The following is a 20,374-nucleotide window of genomic DNA, read 5'->3' on the forward strand; positions in this document are numbered from 1 at the left end:
GCTAGTGATGGAGTGAAGGATAGAGAGAGACTGAGACAGACGCAGAGACACCGGGGGCTGATGCAATCTGTGTGGAGCTGATCCAGACCTCTCTCTCATTGAGATCCTGTCCCCTTCTCCCCACCACCAGGTGGCGCCAGAAACAAACCAGAGTCTAGCAGAGTGGCATTGAACTCTACTGATCCCCCCCACACATACACACAGACACTTCTCCACCTCCCTATTTTGTTATTTTTATAATATTATTTTTCTAATCCCCCTGAAATTTAACCTTGGCGACTCCATCTTTCAGCCAAGGCTAATTTAATACTACCCTCTGCTCCGAGCAAGCTGATGTCTTTTGGCACGTTGGTGGAAAAATCAAACAACTTTGTGGTGCTATGCTACTTAAAACCGTCCGTGCTGGCTAGTGTTTACCCTGAGCGCGAGAGGTGTTTTCTTTTCAGATAGCGGTTGCTGTAAATGCATGACATGCAAGCTTGTTTGCGTGTGTATGTGTGTGAGTGTGTGTGTGTGTGTGTGTGTGTTTGTGGGGGTCTGCTTGCATGGGTGCATGAATTTGTGTATGTGTGTGTGTGTGGGGGGGGGGGTTACATCACTCTTGCATGACATTCAAACCTGTGTGTGTTTGTATGTGTTTCACATCAGTCATTATGTGTGCACTTGCATGTGTTTGTGTTTGCATGTGTGCGTGTGTGTGTGTGTGTGTTTTTTGCAGCACTCAAGCTTGTGACAGGAGGTGGTTGAGGACCCCCTGAGCGACGTTTAAGCATATGCACGGCGGATCCGTGCTGTCTTGTGAGAGGCTCACCCTCCCTATGTGTTTTAAAGTTCACACCGGGCCATATGGTATCCACAGCGGGGAGTTGAATTATTCACACACAAAGCTTTACGCTTCTCCCTCTCTCGCTCTCTCTTTCTTTCGTTCTTTCTTTCTCTCTCTCTTTTCCAGTCACCCTCTTTTTTTCTCTCTCTCTCTCTCTCTCTCTCTCTTTGCCTCCCTCCCTTTCTCTATCAAGAACAGCAAGGAAGTTTCTTTACTCTCATTTTCTGTGTCTGTCCCTTTTCTCCTCTCTCTTTGTCTCTTTCTCTCTCTCTCTCTCCCTTCCTCTTTCTTCATCACAGCAAGGAGGTTTTTCTCTTATTCTCTATCTGCATTTTTCTCTCTCTCTCTTCTCCCCTACAGCTTTTTTTTCTCCTTCGTGTCCTCCCCTGTTGTGTCTTAATGTTTCATCCACCTGCCTGTCTGGCAATGCAGACTGCGCATAATTGTGAGGATATTTGTGTATGAATAGGAGGACAGATCCATATGAAGGTTGGGTCATTCCTTCTTTCATCACAGCAGTGGGAGTCTTTTCAGGGCACTGTCACCATGATAACACCGTAGATGGAGCCGCTGTTGGTGCCACCACCCGTCAATGTGCGTTGCCAGCTTCCTCTTTCAACTGTTGCCGTCTTCTGAAGGCTTTTCAACTGTGTGAGTCAGTAGCAGGGTAGAAGAGTCCTCTGTGGCATCGCTTCTGAAAAAAAGGAGGGGGGGTGGAGGGGAGAGTCATCCATTTTTCCATTTTTTGAAGAAGTGGTTCTCTGATGGGTAAAGTCATCTACTTCTTCAGGAAGACCTCCAAAAGAAGAAGGTAGTGGAAGAAACGAAACACCAAGAGATAATTATTGATCTGAAATAAGAAAAGATAAGATTCCACCTTGAGAGGCTTGGTGAAGAGCGCGGAGAGGCTCGTATAATTAATGGGCCTGTCGTCCACCGCGGCAAGTTTTCACTGCGAAGTGACGAGGTATTGATTTTAGCCAGACAAGCTGCACGACCCTTTGTGAAGACTTTGACAAACAATTTAATTGAGGAGGGAGAGAAAGAGGAAAAAAAAAGAGAATTCACAAAAAAAACGAGCACATTGCTACACTTCTACAGCAAACTCTGTTTCATTTACAAATCTGTCTTTTTTCCAATGTGATCCATGGAGGCTGTTGTTCAAGGATCCACCTTCAACTCCTCCATACTGTTGATATAAACAAAGGTTTAGTATAGGGACACTAGTCAATCTTGCAGATGCGTGCTTTTGTGAAGACTTTAAAACACTTCCTCTACAAGATATGAGCCTGATAATGTGTATGTATCTACATCTGAAGTGTACACGGGTTGTAGTGAATACTTCCTCCCAGGATTGGCTGCAAGTTATGATGGGATTTGGAGTCATTTAGCTTAATTTCATTCACAAGGGCCACAGGTGGTGTGTGGCAACCACACAATCATGAGTCATGTGAGCTAAATTTGTGTGACTGGTCACAAGCAGTTATGTGTCCATTCTTTGGAAACGATAATGGTTACTAAGCTAGGTGCCTGACTGCAACACCCCCCGCCCCCACACACAGAACTTGACCTCTGTTTCTGCTTCTGAGATGGCTGCTTGATCAGTAATCTCTGCCCTGTGCTGTGTGATTGGTAAGCAGCTTATGGAAGTTAGGTAGTTAAATAGGACTGAGCAGGGAGATGCGATTGAGTTGGCCGACTGTGTGTGTGTGTGTGTGTGTGTGTGTGTGTGTGTGTGTGTGTGTGTGTGTGTGTGTGTGTGTGTGTGTGGGGCACACATTGATCATTAGCAATGAGACCCCCGGTGGTCGGATCCGATACACAACACTCCTAAACCCAGAACGGCAGTTGGAGGACGCCTGTCCAATCAAGGGCATTGATCAGTATGGGGTCTCGCTTGCATTCCGAGGGCCTCGTGGAGAGCTTAGTGAGAGTCAGGCTGAGGGCGATCAACATCAAAGGAGGGAAGGTAGGATTGACTGAGCAGGAATTGCTTCAGCCCTCTGTGGGGGATTTCTCTTAGTGTGCAGGCCCACGTGATCTCCATGCCAGGCCGAGAGGCCCCTGCGACGGAGTTCTCATGAGTGCACTACTGTAGATTTTGGTAAATGGCTAGGCTTTACAAGTGACCTTATGTGTGACTGGGATTCTGGACAAAGCTTGCACTTCATTTACGTGTTCTTAGTTACTCAAGTGAAGCAGTGAGGCCCTGATTGTCGGAGATGCTCATTCCCACAGCCTGTCATCTTTGCTTCGAACAGGCGTGGTTGAGGAGCAGTTTTCAAATCCCTGACATAACTCACGACCCTCCTTACCACTCCACTTTTTCTCCCTTTAGTAAACACGTTGTCCACCCTGTCCCGCTTTCATGTCATCATTTCCATCCTGGGAGAAGAGGTGGAGGTGGTGGAGGGCTACAGATACCTGGGTGTTCACCTTGGCGACAGACTGGACTGGGAACGTAACACAGAGGCTGTCGACCAGAAGGGACTTGGTAGACTCTACATCTTGACGAGGCTTAGTTTGCTTTAATGTGTGCTACAAGATGTTGTATATTTTCTACCGGTCTATTGTTTCAAGGCGATTTCTTTGCATTTGTTGGGGCAGCAGCATCAGAGCCAGCGACACTGAACAAGCTGATAATGAAGGCTGGCTTTGCTAGGGACTGATCTGGAGCCCTGAGAGTTGGTTGTTGAGAGAAGTGATGTTACACAAACTGCTCAACATGATGAATGACACTTCACATCCCCTGCCCAACCTACTGGTCAGACAGCAGAGTGTTTTCAATTGGAGGCTCCTTCAGCTCTGCTGTAATAAGGAAGTCATTCTTGCCCACCACAGTGACAAGATATAAGATTCCCTCCCCTCAATGAGTAGAGACTTCTCCTCTTAGTGGCAGTATACAATGCACATTCAACATTTAAATTGTGACTATATCTGAAGTTTTATTTCTACATATTTTATTTAGTAGAATAATAGGTTTTACACACACACACACACACACATACACATACATACATACATTCACCCGACAAACAACGACATACAGCACATACATACACATACACACACATAAACAAATTATACAGCCGCGGAAAAAATTAAGAGACCACTTCAAAATTATCAGTTTCTCTGGTTTTACTATTTATTGGTATGTGTTAAAGTAAAATGTACATTTTAGTTTTATTCTATAACCTACTGGCAACATTCCTACCAAATTTCTCGAAATTGGGCTGGTCATGACAGGGTCCTGATCTGGTGATACTCCATCCACACCTTTACTGGCCTGGCTGTGTGACTTTGCCTGGCTGAGGTTTGTAAAAGACCATAAGGATTGAACCAAAGCAGACTGGAGGTCATCTTCTAAGTTCATCTTCTCTGAGTCCAATTTTCAGCTTTGCCCAACACATGGTCGTCTGATGGTTAGACGGAGACCTGGAGAGGCCAACAAGCCACAGAGTCTTGCACCTACTGTGAAATTGGACTCATCAGAGAAGACGAACTAGGAGACCCTCCAGTCGGCTTTGGTTCAATCCTTATAGTCTTTTACAAACCTCAGCCAGGCAAAGTACAACGTTGTCCCGGAAGAAAAACTTGCTTCCTTTTGCTCTGACAATGTTCCCCAACTCTGAGAAGTGTTTTTTCCAGCAGGGCAATGCTCCATGCCACACAGCCAGGCCAGTAAAGGTGTGGATGGAGTATCACCAGATCAGGACCCTGTCATGGCCAGCCCAATTTCGAGACCTGAATCCCATAAAAAAAACTCTGAAATGTGATCAAGAGGAAGATGGATGGTCACAAGCCATGAAAAGAAGCCGAGCTGCTTGAATTCTTGCGCCAGGAGTTGCATAAAGTCACCCAACGGCAATGTGAAAGACTGGTGGAGAGCATGCCAAGACACATGAAAGTTGTGATTTTAAATCAAGGTTATTCCACCAAATATTGATTTCTGAACTCTTCCTAAGTTAAAGCATTAGTATTGTGTAGTTTAAAAATGAATATGAGCTTGTTTTCTTTGCATTATTCGAGATCTGAAGACACTGCATCTTTTTTGCTATTTTGACAAATTGTCATTTTTCTGCAAATAAATGATCTAAATGACAATATTTTTATTTGAAATTTGGTTGGAATGTTGCCAGTAGGTTATAGAATAAAACAAAAATGTACATTTTACTTTAACACATACCAATAAATAGTAAAACCAGAGAAACTGATAATTTTGAAGTGGTCTCTTATTTTTTTCTGCGGTTGTATATATATATATCATCTCTCTCTCTCTGTCTTTCTAATTCTTATTTATAATACCTATACTAAGTACAATTGCTGTGTCTGCGGCGCTGTTAGCTACACTACCTAACTGGCGAGCAGTCCTGCTACATTGGGTTAAACAAGTGTTGGGTATGGTCACGTGATGCTGTTCTTTGAGAGCCCCCGGGGGGGAAGGGGGGCGATAGGGTGTTGGTGTGGAGGCAGCTGGAGGGGATTTGAGCGGCGTCACCGAGGCGGGCCCCCTTTAAGGTGGAGCAAATATCTCTTCTAGGAAAGAAGGGGTGGTGGTGCTGGAGGGGGGTGGAGGTGCTGGGAGGGGAGGAAAAAAGGGGGCTGGGAGGGGCAGGGGGGTGGGGGGGTGGCGTGGATGGATCAGCAGGAGCAGTGTGTCTGTTTTTGAAAGGGTTCCTGGAGTCCCTTGGCTGCCTTTGCGATATAAACACCCGCAGTGTTGGAATTCTTGCTTTCTGACTGCAGCCCAACAGGTGTCTAGCACACGGTCTTCTTTTTTTCTCTGGCCAGCATATTTTCCACTCGCATGGAAAAGTCTGACAGTCTGGTGGAGAAGGAACGCATTGCCCCCGTTAGACCTCCAGACAGAGGACATGACGGGACATGTAGCTTTAGGGGCTAAGTGCTCACTTTGTGTGTGTGTGTGTGAGAATGAGAGAGAGAGAGAAAGATGGAAAGGGAGTCGGGCTATTCCCTAAAAGTCTGCTTTAGTCCATAAATTTAAACCTCTTGCATCTGGCTTGCTGTTGATATCGTTATTGGCCAGCAGCATCACAGTACACCACATAGGGAGACGACGCTGAGCTAAGAGCTTCTCAAATAACACTGAGGATGAGGAAATTGACAGCTAAGACAAAAGCTTGTCGTTATTACTATCACATACTTGACCCTTAAAGTTTTGTCCGAAGAGCCGAAGCGCGGCTTCGTCCTCATTGGACACATCCAGTTGAGTGGACTGATTTTTCCATTATTGGAGTGTCGTGAAACACCTTTCCCCCTGTTTTCACACCTCCTCCAGGACCCCTCTCACATGGACTTCCCAGGAGAGAGTGATCCACGTGGGAGAAGACCTCTCGCCTCCACCACCCCCCCACCCCCCCCACCCCTTGTGCTGGAGTCTCTTCTGTAGGCTGGGGACGAAGCTAGAGTTGCTTGTTCACTGGCTCATTTACTGTGCCTATTGTGTGTTAATCCTCTGCTAAGCCCAAACTGGCTACTTAAATGGGGGAGATAAGGGCCTGGAAAACCTGCCTGAGAACATTGAGTAGCAGGGCCGTGTCGAGGGCAAGCGGGGAAAGCGATGCACTAACACTTTCCAGCGCTGGATTATCAGTATTCAAGAAGCAGACATACTTAGCACTAGGCCTACAGTTTAATGCATAATTAGGGAACCTCCATGTGAAGTTATGGGTGCAAGTTATAGTTGATCCATCTCTTGCTCTGCAGTGGACTGGCATGTCAAATTTGATACCCTAAAGTTTTAGCAGTGACTTTTCACACGTGGGAATGTAAGGTTAAGTAGGCTTATCAGACATTTTATTGTCTACGTTAACAAATGTATTTATTAGGTAATTTTGTTATTGAACAATAATAAGAGGAAACTGAGGGGGAAATAAAGGCTGTTTTGAATCTTTATGAGGTGGGTTCCTTTTGAGGTTTGGATTAATTTGTGTTTTTGCAAATTGCATCTTGCACTCGACATAAATGTGGAGAATACGAAGATATTGGATTCATTAAAAACAGCTGTTGTATTTCAACCAGTTCTCAAGACGTGTTGACTCACAGAAATGAAAGTGTTTTGAAATCCATTTCAGGCAGATTGAAATAGAAAAATGGAACCACTTTGCCGATGCACTCACTGAGGGATAGCTGATGGTTTAAGTTTAAAAACATTTAAGTAGCCAGAGGTTCTTCTCCCCTCATCTTACTTGAATAAGGCTAACTACTCTCTCTGTAGCCAAAACAAAAGAGCTCATAATTGATTTTAGGAGGGCTAAGGCAGAACCAATAGCAAGTGCCATACATGAGGGGGATGTGGAAATCGTTGATTCTTACAAGTACTTAGGTACAATATTTGACAGTGAGCTCAAATTTCATACTAACACTGAGACAATTGTCAAAAAGGGACAACAGAGAATTCATCTGCTGAGGAAGCTAAACTCCTTCAGTGTCTCTAAAACTATTCTACGTAACTTTTATCAGTCTTTTATTGAGAGTCTGTTAACTTTCTCTTTTTTATGTTGGTTCAATAGCCTATCAGTCAAAGACAAGAACAGTCTCAGTAGCATTGTTAGAATTTCATCAAAGATTATTGGAACACAGCTAACTAGTCTGAGTGCTCTGTTTAACAAACAGGCAGTCCAAAAGGCTAAAAGTATCATCCGTCAGCCTGATCATGTGTTAGGTGGTGAATTTGCATTAATGCCCTCTGGGAGGCGTTACTATTCTGTCAGGGCAAAAACAAAAAGGTATTCTGGATCTTTCATCCCTACAACCATTAGATTATTAAACAAGGTTGTAGGGATAGAGTACACTACTGACAATTTGATTTACTGAGCGCTGTTCATCACTGACAGGACAGGGTGTTTGACTGTATGTGTGTGTTAACTGTATGTGTGTGTTGATGCATATGCATATTTATTTATAAGCTTACTATTTATTGTTGATTGATGGAGACTGGGACTGCAAACTTAATTGCCCACTGATGGGATTAATAAAGTTTTCTGAATCTGAATCTGAATCTGAATCTGAACTACAAACACATGTGTCAAAATGTCCGTTTGGCTTTTATCAAACTCACATGTAACTTTTTTTTTTCCCTCGTATCGTTTGTGGTTGAGGATTTCAAAGTCCAGATCCTTGATTTATTTTTTTCTTCTTTTTTTTTTATTATTACCAGTTATTTTTTTTTGTGTTGTTCTCCCTCTTTTTCTCTCAAATTAGGCACTCGCATAATAGCGTTAGCCAGGCCGCTGCAAATAGAACATGATGCGAGCACATTTTTTACCAGCACACTGTTCTCTCCCCACGAAGTTTCAGTGGTGTCAGTTTATATTTTTGCTGCTTACCCACCATTTTATAAGCCCCATGTCTGGAGTGTGGTGGGGCTTCTCATGGGATGATCAGGGAGGGGAAAGGGTTTCATAAATGGGTCAATTGAAATCCGAGCTTTTAACCATGACTCACGACTGGAAAGCATATTATTCAGGGCAATCCCCCCCCCCAGAAAGAGCTGTAGGTCTGAATGATAACCGTCGTAACAATTTCCATAGAAACTGGAGGCCAATGTTTGTATAAGTCTTTGACTAGAATTGATTGCAGTGGTGAGTAATTGTCCCCCCATTCACTTGCTGTTTGAAATCTGCAGCAAAGGCAATGCAGGCCCAGTTTATAAGCATCAATTAGAGTGATGAACTGGCATGCCATATTAGCTTCATTGTTACGGTGTTCAGCGCGATCTCCAATCACCTCCTCCACCCCCCTTTCTTCCCTCTAGTCCCATTTGATTACCCCATACAAAATGTGCCAACACGCAGTGAACAGCAATGAGGAACTAAACTCCCAAGTTTAACCTTCTCATGAGCTGTTTGGGTGTCCGGGTGAAATCAGTCTGGGTTTGATGCTGCATCATTCTAGGGTTATCAAATGTACAGGTGTTCCACTTGAATCCATCAAATGGTGTCTGGGTATTTTTTATTTGTTTTGTTGCTCAAAGCAACTCTTGTTCTACACCCACCGCTCTGAATCCTCAAATGCTCTTTGAGATCAGCCCCTAGTCGTGTCTTTGAAGAGAAATAAAAGGAGTAGATATACACACAAACTTCAGCAAACACTCCACCATGTTGAGGTCATCCCGCGGCCTTGGGTGTTCGTATGACTTCATTTACGACTCGTCCCATAAACGCGAAACGCAAAAAAACAACAATCATCCTGTCCGTGCGCCGAAACGCCGCTTGACTTCAGCAGTTTTCCTAATGATCCCGTAAAAGTCATTTTCTCGTGCCGTGCGTTTACAGCCCTAGATTCTTCCCACCTCCACTCCCCCACCGCCATTGTGGCTCTTGATGATCTGCAGGTGCCCTAATAGTTCCCCTCCTGCTTAGGATAAACAGAAGGTGTTGATGGCAATAGCAGAATGTACAATGTTTTAAAACCAGCTTCCATCAATATTGGACGGATAGAACATCCTTACAGTCACAGAAACTAAAGGTGAAGTAGTGCAACATACATTTTAGGAAAAAAAGAAGAAAAAAAGTCATGTTTTGAAGAGGGAATGCTTATTATTATGTGAGTTTGTTTACATGGGTCGAATGATCTGCAAAAGGATTGTAGAGCCTGTCCTTGACCATGTAGGCTAGTTTTTTAAGGTACTCTTGAAGGTTTATTCCAAAGCTTGGTGTTTGTAAACACTGTGGTGGGGATCTTTCTCTCTCTCTCTCTCTCTCTTGCTCTCTCTCTTTCTCACGCCATCCTGTCTCTTTGTCTCCAGGTTCGATGAGATCGCCAAGAAGAGCAAAGTGGAGTACCACGCCGGAGGCTCCACTCAGAATTCCGTTAAAATTGCCCAGGTTTGTTTGCTTCTGCAAGTCAAGCATGCTGAAGAACACACATGAACAGAGACGGTAACAGATAAACATGCTCACACATACCTAGGGTTGGGTACCGAGAACCGGTACCAATACGGCACCGGTTCCATACAACCGATACCTACCCGGACCGAAATGCAACGCAGATTTCGGTGCTTCCTTTCGGTGCCTGAGCAGATAATTTTTTTTTTTTTTTTTTTTTTTATTAAAATTTTTATAATTTAACAAAACTAGCGATAGCTAACGAGAAGTAACGTTAGTGGCGTAGATCTTTCTGAGTACGATCTGTATACTTTTTTGTGTTGATAACAGATTTCGTGGGGCACATATAAAACTGCTCCATCTCCCAATATAGACTCTCGCCTGTGTCGCTCATGCTGCATTCCGTATGGGACTAGTGGAAACGGGATTTGTGTTGAGGAGTTGCCATGGTAATGGGTTGACTTGCGTGTGGTTTCGGTTTCAAGATAAGTGTGGTTGTTCTAAGCAGAAGTTGGAAACGCTTTATTAAACGGAGAGCTACCGTCTCATCCAAAGATATTCCTTCTCAATGTGAGTTCTTAAGAGAGCACTAACTTGGACGCTACAATAACATTGCAACAGTCTGACAGCGAAGAGCAGGCAGCCTTGCACAGAGCAAGCACAAACAGAGCTAGCCATCAATATAACGGAAAAAATGTCGAAAGGTAAACGATCAAAAGTGTGGCTGTATTTCGCACAAAAAGATTCAAACAACGCGACGTGCAGCATATGCAACAACAAAATTGCGTGTAAACTTTTAAAGGGGCAGTACACATTCACAAAACCAGTGGGTTTAAATAAATGCAAACTAATTAATATTTGTTTTACTCTGAAGGCAAACATGCTCATATTTCTGCAAAAGTATTACTGAAGTGTGAAGTGTGTGTACAGATCTGTACACACATTTGTTATGTATTTATTTATATTTATTTAAGTATACTGTAAACAGTTGTTATAAGTTAATATATTGTTCATAGTTTGAAGTTAAAAGGTTTGAAGCCAAGTGTTTTGTATTTATTTTTATTTATAGTATACCTCAAACAGTTAATATATTGTTACATTTAAAGAAAACTATTTGCCTTGGCAATAAATAAGCCTAATGTCTTTAATTAAAAAAAAAAAAAAAGTATCGGTTCTGGCACCGTTTAGGCACCGGTATCGTTTTAAAAGTATCGGTTATGTACCGGTATCGGAAAAAACCCAAACGATACCCATCCCTACACATACCTGCACTTTTAGTCCTATTCTAGTAATAGTTGCACCAAATTGCTTCCACACACACACACACACACACACACACACACCGATGCAGAGAAACACACTTTCAATTTGTTTCTATCTGATGCTACCCAGCATGTGTCAAAAGGCACGAGGCATTCAAGTCACTCTCAACCCGCCGTGAGCATAAAAACAACCCAAGGTCGAGAATTCTCCAAATATCTGCAGCGTTGTACAGTTGGCCTAATTTCCTGCAACGTATCAAACATCAATTAGGAGGAATTATGTGTCAAGGCAATAAACATATCACAACAAATTATAGTCAACAAGTGCTGATCTCCCTCTCCTCACTGCTGAAAAAAAGGCAACATAAAGCCGTGAATGCTGAACCTCTGCACGCCCCTATTGTAATTATGAGAAATTTTGACACATTGATTTTGGTGATAAGAGCGTGGGTAGCGAGTCTTACACACAAAATCTGTATACATACACACACACACACACACACTTGCACAGATAGACGAATGAATGAAATAAAAAGGATTGCTTTTTTTTTTCTGGGCCCATCATTTTTCTTTTTGTCAGTGCAGTGTTTATAAGAACATTTATCATTGCTGCTTGTTTATGTGTTTTGTGTGTGTGTGTGTGTGTGTGTGTGTGTGTGTGTGTGTGTGTGTGTGTGTGTGTGTGTGTGTGTGTGTGTGTGTGTGTGTGTGTGTGTGTGTGTGTGTGTGTGTGTGTGTGTGTGTGTGTGTGTGTGTGTGTGTGTGTGTGTGCGTGCGTGCGTGCGTGCGTGCGTGCGTGCGTGCGTGCGTGCGTGCGTGCGTGCGTGCGTGTGCCTGTTTAGGCAGTCACGTCTCGAGGCTGCCAGCGTCTCAGTGCTGGGGAAAGACAGTAAACATCCTTTTCAAAGAGACAAGAGTGATATGCACCTCGCTGCAAACACTCTTTAATTATGAAGATCACAAGCATTTACATAAAACTCCCTCTGCAAAGCCCCCCTTGTGGGACGAGCACTGACACATTAACTGCCAGTTTTATTTCATTTAGCATGGCTGTGCCTCCTCCGTCATTCTCAAATGTCAGCCCTTATTTGCACATTGTCGGCGTCAAGCCGCAGCCTGAAAAGCACTTTTTCTGCATACATTCATGCTAGTTTTACTTCATTACAGCCGGTTACAACAGCGGGCTGGAATTGGCAATGTTGGTTTTGTGCCAGGCTTAGTGAACCTGAGGGCTTGAAGATGTCTACCTGACGTACAAGGCATTTATGTTTATGTATTGGCGGAAAGAAAACGCACCAGGATTGTTAAACGGCCGGCTTATCTGTGGAATCAGATTGAGAGTTCACAAGTCCGCCCCCCCCCCCCCTAACAGAACAGTTGGAATCCTCATAACCCCATAATGACACATGGACTGGGTCTCCCGGAGTTCCTGTACACTCGGTTCTCCCTTTCCCCAGAGAAAGATGTGGTTATGTCTTAAAGTGCGTAACAGTCTCGTTGAACTCTGTTGCAAGTGTGTACAGTTCCGTTCTTCTCTTTTGAATGTTATCTGAACTTCACAAAACAAAAATATCTGAATAACGTGTCGCTCTCTACAGCATTATCACATTGTAGCACCTGGAAAATTATGCAATATAAGAAAACAAACAAACAAAATGGGTTGTATATTTGTTTCGGGGGCTGGATCAGTCAGAATTCAGTAAAGATACAGGCATGGTGATGGTGGGGGGTGGGGGGTGGGGGGTGCACACATCAAAGGCAGTACCGTAGAAATGAGATCCAATGCGGCAGGGCGGTGGGCAGGTGCTGCTTGGAAGTGGTGCCATCGCTGGTGGAGGAGAGAGAGGGTGAACTCTGAGCCAACACACACACACACAAACACTCATACTCACATACACACACAGGTGTGGTCTGTGAGTCAAGTGGAGTGTAAGCCCCTAAGTCCTCAGATGTTCTGCCTGTGGATCAGTTTACCTTTTTATGGTCATGTGACTGATTGGAGTAAACAAACGACAAGCAATATGGGAAAATCAGTGTTTCTGAGCTCCTGATTTGTTAAGGGGCAGAATGCTATTGTGTCATGATGTGTATTATTATATATTGCACATTTTTAACTTGAGTTTATCTGTTGATGGGATCTGTATGGTAGTGAGCCGGACTCTGCAAGGACTCTGCAAGACACTTTGATCTGGAGAAATGTTTTATCAACATTATGATTGAATATGGATGAATATGATTGGCATCAGAATCAGGCCCATATTTATTGTTAAGTAGGTATACGCCTACCTGAAATTTGCTTTGGTGTATGGGTGCATAAAGTAAACATAAAAACATAAAGACATACAGACACAATAAGTAAGTACTACACATAGAAACACACCAAGTACTACACATAAGATAAGTACTACAGATAGAACACAGTATGGATACAGATATATAAAAAATAAGAGTGAATATTTAGGTAAAGTGGAAGGTAAAATGCAAAAAATACAGGGCAGGAGTGCAAAAGTGAATATGCAATGTGCAGAAGTGAAATGTGAGTTAACATAACTCAGACTTGGGGTGTGGGGGCGGGACAAAAGTCCAAGTCAGGTCGGGATCCCGGGCCTTGTTAATAAGGCCAACTGCAGCCGGGAAGAATCTGCTTTTGTGGCGTGAGGTTTTGGTCCTGATGGACCGCAGCCCCCTGCCGGAGGGGAGGACCTCGAATAGTTTGTGACCTGGGTGGGAGGGATCGGCCGCAATCTTACCAGCCGGCCTCAGGGTCCTAGAGGCAAACAGGTCCTGTAGAGATGGCAGAAGCAGCAGCGTACCAGATGGTGATGGAGGAGGCGAGGATGGACTCGATGATGCAGGTGTAGAGGTGCACCATCATTGTCTTTGGCAGGTTGAACTTGGCATTCGCCAATTTGTCACCCAGCCATTGGTTGATAAATCATTTGTCACTGGGCAAAAGATGATTCATTTGTCTCTCGCCTCTATGGAATGGTGCATAACTCTTATGATGCAGTTATATAATAAATTATGAAATAGATTTGCATGGGAAGCGCTGCTTTCGCTTCTTTAGCTGCTACTGTAGCCCCCCCCCCCCCCCAAAAGGATCCTGTTTATGCCTTTGAAGAGGTCACTCCCTAATTCAAGTCGATCACTACAGTGGAAGAATCGGGCTCACATTATATTAACTTATTAAGCTAATTAACTGTCTGTTAAAAATATTCACTCTCACTCACTCTTTATGTCAATCTGGCCTTCATCTACACCGCTATACAAGTAAATTAAAAAGAACGTAATCCCCTTGTGATTGTCTTCAGGCTAACTATGTGTCTGTGAACATTACAAGCATGTTATCTCTCAAAGCCATGTCTACACACGGCTTGCCTTTCACATGTCGTGACATTTACTTGCTTCTGTCTCTCTGAGCTGACATAATCTCCCATCTCAGATCTACAGACACAAGGTACTGTGTTTCTTGTCTTTTGTTGACTCCAAAAGTAGCAGCAGTAGCAGCAGCAGCCGCCACAGGCTTTTGACTTTGTCTGGAGAACCTGAGGTGTGTGCTTTGGTGCAGAGGGGAGTTTTTTTTTTTTGTTTGTTTGTTTTTTCCTACACGTGTGTGTGTGTGTCTGTGTGTGTGTGTGTGTGTTTATATAAGGCTAGCGGGCATCTTATCAAACACAGCAGGGTCTCTCTCTTTTTACCGCTAGGGGCTTCTTGGATGGACCTTTACCTGCCCGCCTACCTGCTCTGAGCGAGGCAGGAGAAGAGCAAACACGCTTGGCTCTGAGATCAAAGACAGGTGTTGGAAAGAGGTGGAAGAGAGCGAGAGAGTGAGAGCGAGGGAGTGAGAGCGAGAGAGAGAGAGAGCGAGAGCGCGAGAGAGAGAGAGCGAGAGAGAGGGAGAGGGAGAGGGAGAGGGAGGCAAGAATGTCAGAGAGATGAGTTGGAAAGAGGAAGAAGTTGGGGAGCCACAGAGAGAGAGAGAGAGAGAGGGGAGGGGGTAGGGTGGAAAGATGGCCAGAGGGATCTGCAAACCTGTTCAACTGTGTTTACAATTACCTGGAGAACATAGCTACAGCGTTGGACGGAGCAGAGGGAATCTGATGGAGGGATTTCTACTCTGATAGCTGACAGTGTAGTGTTTCCATTGCAAGGAAGAAAATTACTTTCTGAGCATAATCGCTCTGCTCATCTTCGTGTAGTTGTGTGTGTGTGTGTGTGTGTGTGTGTGTGTGTGTGTGTGTGTGTGTGTGTGTGTGTGTGTGAGAGAGTGTGTGTAACTATGTCAAAATACTTTTTAATGTCTTTACAATTAACACACATTTAACTGCCAGTGAAGTCAGTCCCTGGCTCTATGTATTTTCCTTGTGTGGAAACACTTTCCCCAAAAAATAAATTGCCGTTTTACAAAAGGGGGGAGGTCAAGGCATTCTACGCTCACTTTTTTTCCCTCCCTGTCATGGCCACAATGTCTGTCTTTGTCTCTCCCCCCTAGTTTTCCTTCAGACATAATGTGCTGTGTTGTTGGGAGGGGGGGGGGGGGGGGATGGTGGGGGGTGGGGGGTGTGGGTGAGGGAAGTAGTTTGAGCAGCCCTGCGTTACATATGGGTCTTGAGGGTCTAATGTGAAGCACATGTGTGCCGTGCTGTTGAAATGTCCTCCAAGGAGGAAGAAAAGCCTGTAATGAACTGTGCTGAGCCAGGGCGAGGGGGGGGGGTTCCCCAGTATCAGATTTAGCGAGGATCCTTTAAGCGAGTTTGATGTCTTCCTCGCTTGGCAGGCGAGTCCCGCAGGGGCCCTCTCCTCTCCCAAGCCCCTTACGGTTGCCTCACGGTTTGGCATGGCAGTGGGCAGCTAAACAAATAGGTCGCCCTTCAGAACCCGACTCCACGTTTAAGCGGGTCAGAATGATGAAATATCAATTCCACTGGCTGCTCCCACTTAGAGGCTCAGTGAGCACTGAAGGTGGAGGATGGGGTGTAGGGGTGTAGGGGTGGGGAGCTATGTGGGGTGGCGGGGGTTATTAAACCAGAATATCGTGCTTGCATGTCTGAGATTATAGCGTGGAAATAATATATTGGCTTGGAAGACGCACGCACGCACGCACGCACGCACGCACGCACACACATACACACACTCTGGAGGTCTCAGTAGTTTCATGTTTCCCCATTCAGCTTTGTTTTTGCTTATGGTGTCTCTGATCCTCCAGCTGATAAGTTATGCTCCGCTGTGGTAAACAAGCCAACATTGACTGAACCATTCAAAACTGCGATGTCTCACGGCCCTCCTGGTCTCGCTGTCTCCCGGTCTCGAACGTATTTATTATTTATCATTCTGGGTTACTGGACCAGTGTTGTCAAGGGGCTGGTTAGTATTAGACGTATTGCCATTCATGGGATTGCAAATCAAAAGTTGTTGGATTTTTATTTTCATTCATTCCTTTTTTTGTCTGTGTTTATGTGTGCGTGCGGGTTGAAATGTGGCTTTGGCACGGTCTGGGGTATACGGTTTCCCCCCCAACACCCCCCCCCCCCCCCCCACAAACTCGCTCCCATTCCTCCCACCACATCTCCATCCCTCAAGGGACAGAAATGTCTGGGAGCCACAGGTGTAGATGGAGGAGACAATGTTTTCCCCCCTCACACGAGTGCAGACGCATTTCTCTCACCAGTCTCCGGCAGAAGGCAGCGCCTCGTTGGTGTTTACGAGCGATGTGCTCATTTGCGCGGGGGGCTATAGGCACCAGCTGACTGCAGACAGCTGTGGACGCCCCCCAACCCACACCCAGTTTCCCCCACCTTCTACAGGTTCCCACAGTTCCCCTTGCCTTCCACATCCCAGCTCTTGACAAACCCCAGAGCCTGAGACCAGTCAGGAGAGATGGCCGCCCCCCCCCCCCCCCCCTCCCCCTTCACCTCAGCTAGTCTAAACAGTTCCAGGTATTTATGAGGGGTAATGTTAGGATGTGGTTGAATATCGAGAAGCGAGAGGGGTCAAGAGGATCTACGGTCATGAAAATCCTGGAAGGATGATAGAAGTTAAAGTTAGAAATGTTAAAGTATTCGTTTTCAGTCTGGGATTTGGTTGGACAGTTGAAATTGGCAAAGAACTTCAAAAACCTTAGTATGGAATACTTAGATGATTTAGTACATTTGGATAAAATACAAAGTGAGTTAGTTAGCATAAAATACTGAGTAAGTTAGTATAGAACAAGAGTATAACATCATGGTTTTTGTGCTGGAATTTCAAGCCCTGGCTGTTCAGCGTTCTAAAAAACTAAATGACACATATTTATAAACTTAAATCTCTGTACCGTTGTGTTAGCTTTCACCACAGTTGCAATATTGTTTTTTTGTTGTTGCGGTAAAGAAGAAGAGTATTCTGTTTTGAATCAGTCCAAGGTTCAAAGAAGAAACATCATTCAGCAAACACCATCCAGGCTCTGGGACAAACTGCCTTCCAATTAATAGTTTCTGTGAAATGTTTCGAACCTCATCCCAGAGATTATTTATGACCTCATTGTGATTAGACACACTTTTAGAGGGTAAAACTAGATCAAACCATACAAAAAAGTTTTAATGGAAATTTGGAGAATCCATGAAAGTGTGAAAGTATTGAAATTTCAACTTCGGATGAATTGTGGAAACCCTATGGATCTGATCATATCAGAGGCATTAGTTGCATGAATTGCATCAGTTAAGTTTTTTTTAATTTGTTTTGAGTTTATTATAGTTTAACTTTCTGATTGTGAAATCAAGGTTTTGTTTTCTCCTGTTGATAAAGAATGTCTTTGTGTCTGTGGGGGAGTTGGTTATGATGTTGTCCTCCCTGGTGTTTAGTTAAACCTTGCTAATGGCTCATTGGATCGTTGAGAGAGCCATCACATTATTTCTTTCCCAGATGCTAGCCAATTTATTACCAAGTCAAATCGTCACTCGTAGGGCAGGAAGTTAGTGTTGCAGTCAGACTTCATTTTCCATTTGATTGCCACACTTGGCTAAGCCAGCTGTGAGGAGCCATAGAAAGAGAAAGTAATTCGGAATGGACATTTCGGTCTCTTGCAATGTCAACATTTCGAGTCTAACATGGAAAGGAAATACATGAACCTATCGGAGGGGGGGATGATGACAAATTTTGTTCAATGTTGGATCGTTCTGTTATCGTTAAGTAAATTAGGGGCATAAGAAGTGTTTGTGCGCTGACTGGTGTCCATGGCGACACGCATCATCAGGATCCCGAGCAAAAGTAGGACGTTTGGAACACGTAAACACAGTGTATGTCCATTCTAAAGAGGTGAGTCATTGTTAGGTACTCACTCATTGAGGAGGGTTATTCATTTTACCTTTTATAGACATTTAACCATTCAGCAGATGCTTTTATCCAAAGTGACTTAGAATACAGATACATTTCCCTCAGAGTGTGTGTTTTCCTGGGTATTGAGCTCATGACCTTGGGGGTCTTAGCACCTTGCTCTAACAGTCGCTTTACAGGCTAAGAGCTATAGGATCAGGAGGCACCAGTGAAAGGGCAGCAAGTGTTAATTAAGTGTGGGTCCCCAGTGAGATCAGGGATCCTTTTGGCTGCAGAGAGGAAGAGAGGAAGAGGATGTGTTGTGAAACCCTGTCATTGTTTATAATCCTTTTTGATTAGGCAGCGGAGGCATGGAAGGTGTCGATCTCCAGTGTGTTTGAGTTTGTGTGTGGGGGTGTGGGGGGGGGTTAGTTACAGGGACATCTTGAGATGGGCTGTTGCCGGGAGTCTGTGATGTGGTGTGAAAGAAATCCGAAAAGACTCGCATGAAATGGACTGTCATGCACGAAACCGGCAGCGGCGTGCTGTCAGTGGACTGACGTGACGTGATGTCAGGCGAGGCGTCGTGCCTCACCGAGGCCCCCGGCATGAATAGACATCTCTCCCCTCTCCCATCCTTTCCCTTCGCTTCGGGACTCTGCCTGTCTGTGCAGTGGCTGGAGGCACAAGCTGCGGAAACTGCCAGCTGAAACTTGACAAATCGCCCATCGTCTTGTCAAAAAACCTTCTTCCTTTAATGTGGTGTTGGGTGAATTTGCCCCACAGGTATTGACTATGAAATGGCCACAGTGTTGCACTAACATTAATTTCCAACAGTCAACCACTCCGCAATTAACGCAATTAATGTTGCAATGACGATGTCTGTGTTAATGTAATATGTCTAGGTCACACTTGTGTCTAAATGGTATTTAAATGTTCTCTCTTTTTCTCGCCCTCTCTCTCTCTGCAGAAGAAAAGAGGCAGTTGTATTTATTTGGTGCATTCTCGGCATGCCCCCTTGCTCTTGCGGCGAAAGTGTTGCATAGCAACAAAGAAAAACAGCTTTAAATATTTAGGTTCAAACCTTTGCAGGCGAGCTCAGACGCAAGGTCTGTAATTATTTCTGTTTTTTTCGTTTTTCCCCTCTTCCTCCCTTCCCTCTTTCCAGAGGTCACAAGTTTAAAGAGCTCTCCAGCACTGCTATTTACAATTTACACAAGCATGTTTTTCTTCATTTTTTCGCTTTAATTTTGTGTGTTTTTCAGTTTGCCCCATAGGTTGGATAATTTACACCAAGTTAATTATTTGCCCCTTAGATTCGCATGGAACCCTGGATAAGTCGATTATTGAAGTCATTTTAATTATAAAAAAAAAATTCTGTTATCCACATCTTGCACCTGTTAATCCGCACTGCCACCTCGGCTCTGGAGAGGGGGCTTGTCTGAGTGAGTGTAGGAAGGTGGAGGTGAGAGGAGGGTGCAAATTTGATGCGATGCGCTTTCTGAGCCCTGCTGCTGTGTGAAGGTAGGGGGGGTGCAGTGTGACGCTCGACAGGTGACAGACAGACACTAATAGTAATGCCTCTTATCTGCCTCTCTTGCGTGCTGTCTCTCTCTCACTCACTCACACTCTCTCTTTCTCTCTCTCTCCCCCTCGCTCATGTACCTATGCATCCCTCGCTCACTTTCTTTCTACCGATTCCACTATTTCCTTCTCTCTCTCACTCTCACACATGATCTTGCACCTTTCGTAGCTTTGCCTCATCACTAATTTTCCTTATATGCGTGCTGTCTATAGCTTTTCATGCTGTAGTTTCCCCTTTTTCCCAACCCACTCTGCTCTCCTGTCTATCTGTGTCTGTCTGTCTGTCTGTCTCGCTCTCTCTCTCTTTTTCTCTCTCTCTCTCTCTCTCTCTCTGTCAGAGAGCTGGTGGGGAGTTGGCTGGTTGGAGCGAAGCACTCAGACGTAAAGCGCTTGCCAAACGTCGGCCCCCCTCACATATAAATTGCATCATTAACATCGCCCCGATTATTCCGAGCTCCCCCACTGGCTTTATGGTGTTCTGACTCAAGTTAACTGTTACGCCCGCCAAAGACATTTTTATTTTCTGTTTGAGTGAGTTGTTCTCAGATGTGTGGCACGATTATGCC

The 20,374-nt window shown here is 44.5% G+C and overlaps 1 protein-coding gene across 3 annotated transcripts in view; it reads left to right on the forward strand.

Moving 5' to 3' along the window:
- adkb (adenosine kinase b) overlaps positions 1 to 20,374 on the forward strand; it is a 148,549-nt gene that overhangs the window by 13,107 nt on the left and 115,068 nt on the right. For all 3 annotated transcript variants that reach the window (XM_080834817.1, XM_080834818.1, XM_080834819.1), the window contains one exon: positions 9,597 to 9,675. In XM_080834817.1, the coding sequence (XP_080690943.1) occupies positions 9,597 to 9,675 (79 nt within the window). The remainder of the gene's footprint in view (positions 1 to 9,596; positions 9,676 to 20,374) is intronic.

Source organism: Sprattus sprattus, assembly GCF_963457725.1.
Source record: "Sprattus sprattus genome assembly, chromosome: 3".
In the NCBI taxonomy this organism is placed as follows: domain Eukaryota; kingdom Metazoa; phylum Chordata; class Actinopteri; order Clupeiformes; family Clupeidae; genus Sprattus; species Sprattus sprattus.